Here is a 10,000-nt window from a genome sequence, read left to right on the forward strand (position 1 = left end):
ACTTTTAGAAATGTTTTATTTCAAGGGGACAGACGTAACCATAGTGAAAGAGAATATGTTGACTGTTTGATCTTGCTGAGATTATATATCAAAGAAATTAGGGCCGAGAAGTGTAACATACATATTCAGTCTATTAGTCTTTGATAATAGTGTCCTCGCTCTTGAAAACAGGATGAAGATGAAAGCAAAATTTACCCTTGATATTCCAGTGTATCTCTTGAGTATAGATAGCATTCCCTAGAAGAAAGAATTTTCTCTCTGAACAGTGATGTATCTAAATTTGATACTGTGGGAGATATAATCAGATTCAATGTGGAGAGAAATTAGATGCAAATACAAGGTTTTACTCAAGCAAATAAGTGCCATGTACAACACAGTCGTCATTATGTTTTTGCTGTGGTCTCCAGTTCATTGGTTAAAAAAACAGCTGCTCTCTTGGGAAAAAAATGAAACTAAAGTGTGCTTAGTGTAACTTATAAGGTTACTTAGTACTCTCTAGTCACATGTCCAAAGTGTAGGAAAGCAACTTGAAATTTGCTTCAAAATGCATGACTGATGCTGACTGCATTCTAAAGACAGTGTTGTTAGGATTACTATTTGTGCCTTAATTACATCTGGAAGACTACTATTACTTTTCCATCTGTATGTATGTTGCTAGTGGGCTTATTTTTACTATGATTTTGTCAGACCAATATTGATTCAATAAAGTGAATGATCTTGATTGAGCGAATCAAAAGCTAAAAAAGGATAGTTTCAGTCTTCATCCACTTACTAATTGTGATCACATAGTGTGGACATCCAAGGAAATGTGCTACTTAAGTCTTACTTTCATTTGGTTATAGCATTTTTTGTTTAGTATTTGAAGAAGATAGCTGTTACCATAGCTCATGACACAGAAATGAAAATAATGTTTAATAGTAACTACATTGTTTTCCTTTTCCATTTCTGGTCTAAAACCTACTTTACTATTTACTTTTTCCAGTCATTTTCATCAGTGGCAAAGCATAACTAACCAGCAACTAAGTGGCATCATTACATCTCTCTAAGAAAGCCATAAATTAAGCTGTGAGGCTTGTCATTTTCCAATGGGATTCTAACAATAACAAATATAACATCACCTAAACCAAGTTCAAAATAAGACATCAGTTGTATTACTACATAGAAGCTAAACAAAATGATATTGATAAGAATCAACACAAATTAAATGAATGAATATTTTTGATGCATTGCTAAATTGCATCAATGGCAGTGTTTTAAAGTAGGCTCTATAATCACTGCAATAAATCTACAGAGGTCTAGTCTCCAAATACACAGAGCTAGCCTTTGTACACAGAATGGCTTTTTGGACAATGAGACGTCATCTGATGTGGATTTATGGAAATTGTTACAGGAATATGGGAAAATACATGGAATACATAGCTTTGTATGTATTAGAAAGAGGAGGCTTCAATTTAGATGTGACAAATTTACAAACATAATTTCCTTGAGTTGTTGAAATATATGTCCTTTGGCCTGGACCTTTTCCCATTTACTTTTCATTTTATTTTGCTTTTTCATCTACATCTAATGAAGTTGGTGCTATAAAAGTAATTCTTTGGATTCACTAAAGGACTCATCTCCTGCCATCAAAAAACTGCTATTCTCCTCAAAAAGCCATTTCACTTAAGTTACATTTCACCAATTGGTCAATGGTAATGGGTTTCAGCTTTATTGCCAAAAGAATTGGAGAAAGTAAAACCTCTGGTTTCTTCTGACAAATATTCACCTGAATATATATCTAAAAGCATGAAAGTACGATATGTTATCCTTCAACAAATCGCATTATGTTTAAAACTATAACCAACATGTCTGAAAAATATTTGGAAAATTTGCAAATGCAGTTTTGCATGTAACTCATGTTCGAATTATCTGTATTAAAAAATCTAGGACCAACATTCCAGCTGCAGTCACACTGCCTTTTGCCATGAACAAACTTATACATCAAAACTGTAACCCAACTCACATTATCTGCACAAGCAACCCATAGCACTAAAATTTTATTCTATTAACAATAACAAACAAAAGAAAAAGTCCAAGAACATCTTAAAATGTTACTGTCATATTTCATCTTGAAAGAGTGGCAAGAATGTTATTGGTTGGCTCTCATGCACCTGAGGGTGTGGGGAGCAGCTGATTGGGCCATAGTTGGGTTGAGGCCTACCCAGGGTGAATGAAGTGTATGTGGAAGGAGTCCACATGTAAAGACAGCATTCAGCCACACAATTTAACATCCCACATGAGCCTTATAATTTTTGTGCATGGGTAGGTTTCTTGCTCTCTTGACATTCTTAGTTAAATGGTATGTGAGGTGGAGGAGCCAGCTATACACAAATCTGATTTATTGAAAATCAAGACTAGTTTCAAAATGCTCTTCACATGGTAGTGTGTTTTGCCATTCATCATGGTATGTACGGTAAAGAGAAAGATGGGCTATATATAAGAAAGTGCATGACCTGAAGATACTTAATAATTTGTCTAAACACTTGTTACAGATAAGATGATATTTAAAAAATGATAGCCATTCCACTTTGTATTTTTGTTCAAAATACAAGTTAGTTATTCCTACAGATGTGTAACTAATGCATCATACCAAGTGCTAATTAACATCACTTTGCTAAAATATCATGCATAGAGCCATATATCATAATATATGTCTATAAAATAATAGAAAACACATCTGATGATGCTCACTCCAGGCTAAATATCTGAAGATGTGGTCTCAGAAATCCTAAGTAGAAACTTCAAAAGAGACGAGTTTTACTAATTTCACCAGAAACGGTTACAAAAGAGAAATTATAATAACTTTCACTTATTTTTCATGTTTATTTTAATGTTACATTATAAATGTATACAATTTTTTAATCTTCGACATCAAGAAATTAAATCTACATTGACTTGAATATAAATTTACAGTAAACAATTTTTTTTGATTTGTGTGATAAAAAGAAAGTACAGTTTCCTTTTTTTAACCTAATTTACAACTCCCGTAACGTGATCTCCAAAATCAGTATATGTGTTAAAGCTACAAATAAATAAAAATCTATTTGATAAAAGGCATCTACTGTCCAGAATAGCACTGGTAGTCTTCATGTGATATTCTATAGTGCTGTTTTGATCGATGCTGTCTGAAAGGACGAGATGTTCTGCTGAATTCCCTGTTTTATGTGTCGTACCATTTCTTCTGCGTTCCATTGGGAATTGTACGAGAGGTCCGTCAACTCCATTGAATATGGTTCTCTTGGACTATTATGGTACAGGGACTGAAGAACAACTTTTGGAGCTTGTTGCTGAAAATTCAATGGGAGTGATTATAGAAACAAAGATGCTTTTTCAAAGATTAAAATATGATTTAAATCTTTTATATGTGAGATACTATAAAAGAGGCTTATTAAAAAAAAAATTTGCACACCTCTTGCAGTACTATAAGATTTACTGAAATGCATGTTACATAGTCAATGACAAAATTTAACATGGGTAATTAGCTACAAAAACATAACAGTAAGAAATATAACATACACATAGAGGACAAAAGAGAACTGTAAAATTTCCCACTCAACCCCTTGAAAATGAAAGTGAAAATGAAAATCTGTCATAGCTCACAGATCACCTTACCTGGGGGAACTGAGGACTGAGTGTGATGAAGGTAAGAAAGTGGAAATCCTTCACCTCAAAAAGAAGGACAACTTTGCTGAATCGCTCTGCATCATACTCCAAGACTGCACAGCCAAACTGGCACAATATCTGAAAATATTTATTTGTTAATATATATATATATTTTTTGTCCATTCACTGTTACCTAAATGACTGAAAAATGAATCCAACGATTCAGTTGCAGAACAAATAATCCAATAATAGAAAATGACAATACATAGCCGATCATATACTTATATACTTCTCTCAATTTGCTTACTCAAATCTAAACAAAGTCCATCCTTTCAACCACACCTACCATGTAACATCTAACCTAATCGCTTAATGTAAAAATGTATGGTCTTTTCACCTTTCTTTTTTCCTTTTCACAGCTACTCTTTTTCAAACATATATTCATCATACTTGATCTAATTATTAACCCAAAATGACCTGGCAACCAATTCATATTCAATTTCAGTGTTCACTTAAACTGGAACAAATGAATTCTAGAAACCAATAATTAATGCAAATGTAGGATAGATTTAACTAACCCTAAATTAAACCATACCTGCGCAACAAACTGTTTCCGCATTTCAAAGCTCAGCACTGCCTTGCGCACTCTCTGTTCAAGCAACTGCAAGATCCTCTCCACATAGTCCATAAGGCAGGCTCCGGGCGGAACAGCCGGGAGTGATAATGTAGAAGCGCCCCCGATAAGGGACTCAACTCTGGGCGAAAGGTGTAACTTGGGAATGAACACTCCCTCAGTCTGAAATACAAGTCCCTTCTGAGATTGCACTTCCAAGGTCTATTTTCATTTAAATCTTCAGTGGATATTTACACAATAGCTAAAATGTTATATTGCAGTATGAAGACTTTTATTAACTGTCTTTCACCTAACACACATCCTTACTTTTTAAACATTTTGGGTTAGAAACAAAAAGGATTAGGTAAAATGATTTACCACTGCCAGTATACTAAAACAGCAAATTTCACCTGCTGAATTTGCAGGGGAAAATGAACCTATTTATGTATGTATTGGAGACATATGGCATGAGTTCATATATCCTTACTGAGAAGCATCTGATACTTGTCCATGGTATGAGCTTACCCCCTGAAATGTGACATGAAGTAAGCTTGTTGCTGGGCCTGTATTTGCATCAACTAGAACTGGCGGAACATCTTGGAGACTCAACGGTAAACGGACTAGCAGTGAGGAGTACTGTGAGCCTGGATTACCCACAGAAACCTGGAAGAGGCATTAAATTTTAGGGGTCATTTACGGTAAGCATTCCTGTAAACGCTGAAGTTTCTGTTAATTTTATTTAATTCAGTACAGAATTCCCTGTTCCAACTTATATCACCTATGTCTCAAAGAAACAACAAGAACACATGCCTCCTTTCTATTTACCTTTTTTTTATTACCCTTAAAACTTGGACAGACTTATTTGGCATCATTTGAATTACAACTTTATCATTACGACAGTATCTTCACCCACCTCAATGTCTCCTTCCCCTATGCTCAGTGTCTTTAGGAGAGACTCATAGACAAACTGCAGCACGTCGTCACTTTCCAGCTTCTCCAACTATGGGATTTTCAGACAAGTAATTACTATGGGTTGGGGAGTCACACAAGCAGGGAAAATGAAGGTAAAATGAAATTAATAGTGAAAGGAAGCACAGAAAAGGGAGGAAAAAATACATATCTTGCATTATTAAGATATAAATTATCATTCATACCATTTTACTTTATTTATTTCAATGAAATTACCAATTCTTAACACCATGACCAATGGGTTAAGGGGAGCATATGGGTGTTTTTTTTTTTCTGAAGCACTTTAGTCTTGAAAGTTTGATATGTTATTTGTACGTGTTCACTTATGATATTTGAATTTCATAAAGTTGGGCTCATAACTTTTTTTTTGTGTGTGATTTATTTTGAAAATTTTGAAAACTTTTGAGATTTAATACAGCCTATAATTTTCAATCAATTGCTTTGGGAAAAAAAAAAAAAATCAATAGATATCTCTCACGTGTCTAAAAAAATGGTCGGAGGAAATTGTTTTTTCTTGCTTTGTTTCTAAGAATAAAATAAACAAAAATTTTACACTTTTGATTTTCAGTTTTTATAATTCAATTATTTAGAAAAAAATAACAATCATCTGCCCCCAAAATATCCCTTTCATTGCTCTTTCAAATGATATTAAGCAATAGACAATTGCATTAAAGATGCAGATGAAGTAGTATTTTAAACCAGAAAATCTCCTCAAGAAAACTTGTCAAACATTTTTTTTCCATGTCTGTCCAGTGAGGATGTCATGTCTCGAGGGACTTCAAATCACGCAGACATTTGAATTTCACTTAAATGAGTTAATAAGTCGATCAAAGAAATTATTAATGTCATTTGTCAAAAATATTCATAAAAATTCCCACCCATATGCTCCCCTTAAGACAACCATATTCATACCTGATATCTTTTATACAGCTGTAGTAGCTGATGCAATAATTGAGCAATGATGTCATCTTCTAAGCTGTTCCACGTGTTGAGTGAAGGCACCTGAAGATATAGAAAATGGGGAATATAAAATGATGATGTAAGTTCAACAAAAGTGACCATTTCCCTTTTACACTTAATATATTCATATCTTGTGAAGTAAAATTGAATAAGACATTTGTTTTGAAAACTGATTTTCACTTTACTTTAAAAGCTGCATCATTTATTAGCCCTGTCCTCTTTTCATCAGATAATAATTTTGACAATATCAGTAAGAGACAGCAATATATGCTAGACAAATTGTAAACATTCATCATTCTTACAAAAGTGTTTTTTTTATGAAGGTAAACAGGGGCTAATAAAACACCTTTTTAAAGAGATATTCTGTAATATCTCAATTATGGATAAACATCAATGGATTGCACCAGATTTGATGCATAAAGATATTGCTCTTTCAAATATTATTATTAATGTGAATTCTAATGCAGAACAAAACCATGCATCACATCTTAAATACATTCTTATTCATTACACATGCAGTTTCCTCAGCCAAACAACCTATATGCCTAATAGAGCTGCTATGCATCTGACTGCCTGCTCTATTACCTACAGGTCAAATATTCATCAATTCAGAACCTAACCCATTAAATATGTTCAACAATATATTACCAATAAAAGAAATACTGAAACATGCAGAAAAATACAGTAACAATTAGACAAAAAAGAAAAAGAAAAAATAGAAAGAGAAAAAAAGTACAAACCTGTTCAGTGAGATCCTGGGCAGAGAGTCTCGACAAAAACTGTAAATCGCTAAACGAAATATCCGGAGGCATCCATGGTTCCTGGAGGTAGAAAAGGAGACGCACCGTGAAGGAGGTCCCGGCAAAGGGCATGGTCACCAGCAACTCATCGCTGGGTTTACCGTTGAACGTAGCTTCCCCATTCTCACTCTCAGCTCTCCTGTGCCACACGGCCAGACTTTCTGAAGCCCCGGATATTTCTGCCAGGTCGCTACACAAGCCTAAGGTGAAGGTGAAGGGAAAATTATAATTGCCTGATTACTTACAGTCTAATCTTAGTTTCTTATCATATACGGTATCTTCAATCTTGCTCAAAATTTGTATGAAAAATAATAATAATTAATAAATAAGTAAAATAATATAAAATAAAAGATAGGAAATACATAAAGTCAGTTTTTCTATTACTGAAATCATCATTTGTACCTTCTGATACTCTTGTTTACACAAAACCACTAATCTTACAAATAAATAAATACACTTCTTTCAACCTGCAAGTCCCATTCACCTTAATTGAACCCTCCCTGGCCATAACAGCAGATATTAACTATAAAACTTTTTTTTTTTTTCATATAATACTTCTCATTAAACTTGATCTCATCAAAACTACTTCACTGATATAAAAGATAAATTGAGCTCAAACTTAAAAAAAACAAAAAAAACAAATATAATTCAGCCCATGATGCACTTAATCAAATTAATTGAATACCTCTAATACATACATCTAAAATAGAAGACTACATATAAATACCTCAACTAACACTATCAACGCACCTGGGAAGCCATTGACCTTTAAATATTCAACTTGGCGGATGAAGCGTTCTAGAGAGTCTCTTGCAAAGACTACATGCTGATCCATTGAGAGTCTGCTTCCCTCTTAGCATGTGTTTTTATTTCTCAAAATTACCTGAAAAAGAAAAGAAAAAAAAAAATTATATGTGAGTTGATTTATAGAGATATCGTAAAAGTGTACCAGACATTGATGCCAACATTAGTAATTATGATAATGATTATATTGAGGGTGAGAATGTTATATTTGATTAATGTGGTCTACTTTGGGAAGAAAAAGCAAGAAAAAACTAATACAATCATTAACAACAATACTATCAGTTTTCTTTCAGCATTATGACACTAGCGATGGACTGCTTATGATGTTTAAAGTCCGCTTGTAGTATCTTTGTCTGCGAAAACCCACCCTAGAGGTGATACCGACCCTGGCAACCGCTGAGGAAAATGACAAGAAAATTCTAATCTACCCATTGAGGAGAAATGCAAGATAAAACACACTAAGTTCCTGAAAATAAAGAACTTCCAGTAGTTTCTAGGCGGCTTAGCTACCCATAACCCTTGCAACAGGGGAGTTATATTAAGGTTCCATTCCTGCAATGACTTCAGCCTTTGCTCTTCCTGTTGCAACAGATCTCCACCACACGAACTCTTGCAATATGGAGCTTGGACTACTTTCTTATTCCACAATAACCTGCCAGGAGTGTCTACAGACTCCAGTTAAAAATCCAGCCCTCACAGATCGCAAAACGTTATAGACAGAACAAAGCCAAAAGTATTCCCATTCCAGAGGCCATTCCAGGTGGGTGTCTACAAATACCAAATACCATTTATCAGATATAGCTTTCCTATCACCTCCGGCCACTCTTCTCTCCACATGAACACAGATCCGGCATTACCTCTTCCACATAGGGAACAACTGGATGAATCTATCAATCCACCTCTTCTTGAAAAAAATAAATAAAAATAAATAAATATAAAAGAAAATCGCATTCCAAAACTCATCCAGGCGTGAGATAAGGAACGTCACTCCAGCTGAGGTCCGTCAATTTTCGTCGGTAAATACTTCCTAAAAATGCCTCGTTACTAAATACCACTAAAGTCTTATCGATGAAACCCTCTGCTACCCAAATGCAGTGAGAATTACCCTCGATTCCACCCCGATACACCACAATTTGGGCTGAAATAGGGGAAGGTGCTCGAAATCTGGCTCCCGATCGCACTGGTAAACAAACGCCTGATGTCGTTTTGTTTTATCTGATGTGCTCTTATTTTTGGGGAAAAAATATCTATCTAAAAAGCAATTTCCCTCTTCTGTTAGCCCTAGTCGAAGAGGAGGACTACCTTCATGGCTTGGTGAAATTAGGTTGGTCGGTGGGTTAGGATTTTTAAGATAAAAATGCCCATAAAACAGAGCATTCAAAATTCCCGCCAGAGATCGCTTCGTATCGCGATCGCTATGCACGCGGTACGCCAAGGGGATGGGGGGGGGGGGGTAAATCATGACGAAACCGCATTATTAACATTTTTATTTTGCTGTTGACAGATATATGATGAAACTCAGGCACACATATGATGAAACCAAGTCACACATATGATGAAACTAAGGTACATATTCATTCATTTCACAATTTCCCCGATTTACTCCATGCCCTTCCCTACTATCGGGGCCCAGAGTGTGTGGCACAGGGAATTATGTTCACTATTTATTAATGCGGTATTATTTGGAAAAATTACCATCATTATCATTATCGATAGCATTAGCATGATCGTTACCATCATCAATATCATCATCATTATCGTTATAATTATCGTTGTCGCTATCATCACCATTATCGTTATCATTATCACTATCATCATCATTACCATTATCATTACCGTCATTATCACCATTGTTGTTGTTTTTGTCGTTCTGGGTAGTGTTTTGTTGTTATGGTTATATCATCAAAATCATTATTGCTTTAATATCACAATCATTGTTATCATTATTATCATTATCATCACAATCATGATTATCATAATTTTTACTATTATTATTATCATCATTACAATTATTATATCGTTTTCATCATCGTTATTTTCATCATTATTTTATTATAGTAATATCGGCAGCATTACTTAAGCATCAATTCTCAGGTGTTATGGATATATATATATATATATATATATATATATATATATATATATATATATATATATATATATATATATATAACGAGAGGCATTGCTATGGTGCCCCCAACGAATACAGTGT

General features: G+C 34.3%; 1 protein-coding gene across 2 annotated transcripts; it reads right to left on the minus strand.

Annotated features, from left to right (window-relative positions):
• Window positions 1-2,847: 2,847 nt before the first annotated feature.
• Window positions 2,848-9,006, minus strand: LOC122252743 (BRISC and BRCA1-A complex member 2). 2 transcript variants are annotated; one of them, XM_043015373.2, is made up of 9 exons: window positions 8,894-9,006; window positions 7,735-7,867; window positions 6,925-7,184; window positions 6,137-6,226; window positions 5,169-5,255; window positions 4,781-4,918; window positions 4,238-4,438; window positions 3,652-3,780; window positions 2,848-3,326 (listed from the first exon to the last, which is right to left on the minus strand). In XM_043015373.2, the coding sequence occupies exons 2-9, from the start codon at window positions 7,817-7,819 to the stop codon at window positions 3,138-3,140; spliced, it is 1,179 nt and encodes a 392-aa protein (XP_042871307.1). In that variant the 5' UTR covers window positions 7,820-7,867; window positions 8,894-9,006; the 3' UTR covers window positions 2,848-3,137. The 2 variants fall into 2 exon arrangements, with proteins under 2 accessions (XP_042871307.1, XP_042871308.1); XM_043015374.2 differs by having other exon boundaries at window positions 8,841-8,978.
• Window positions 9,007-10,000: the final 994 nt, after the last annotated feature.

Source organism: Penaeus japonicus, unplaced genomic scaffold (genome assembly GCF_977035675.1).
Source record: "Penaeus japonicus unplaced genomic scaffold, GWHDUDI00000001_assembly GWHDUDI00000006, whole genome shotgun sequence".
In the NCBI taxonomy this organism is placed as follows: domain Eukaryota; kingdom Metazoa; phylum Arthropoda; class Malacostraca; order Decapoda; family Penaeidae; genus Penaeus; species Penaeus japonicus.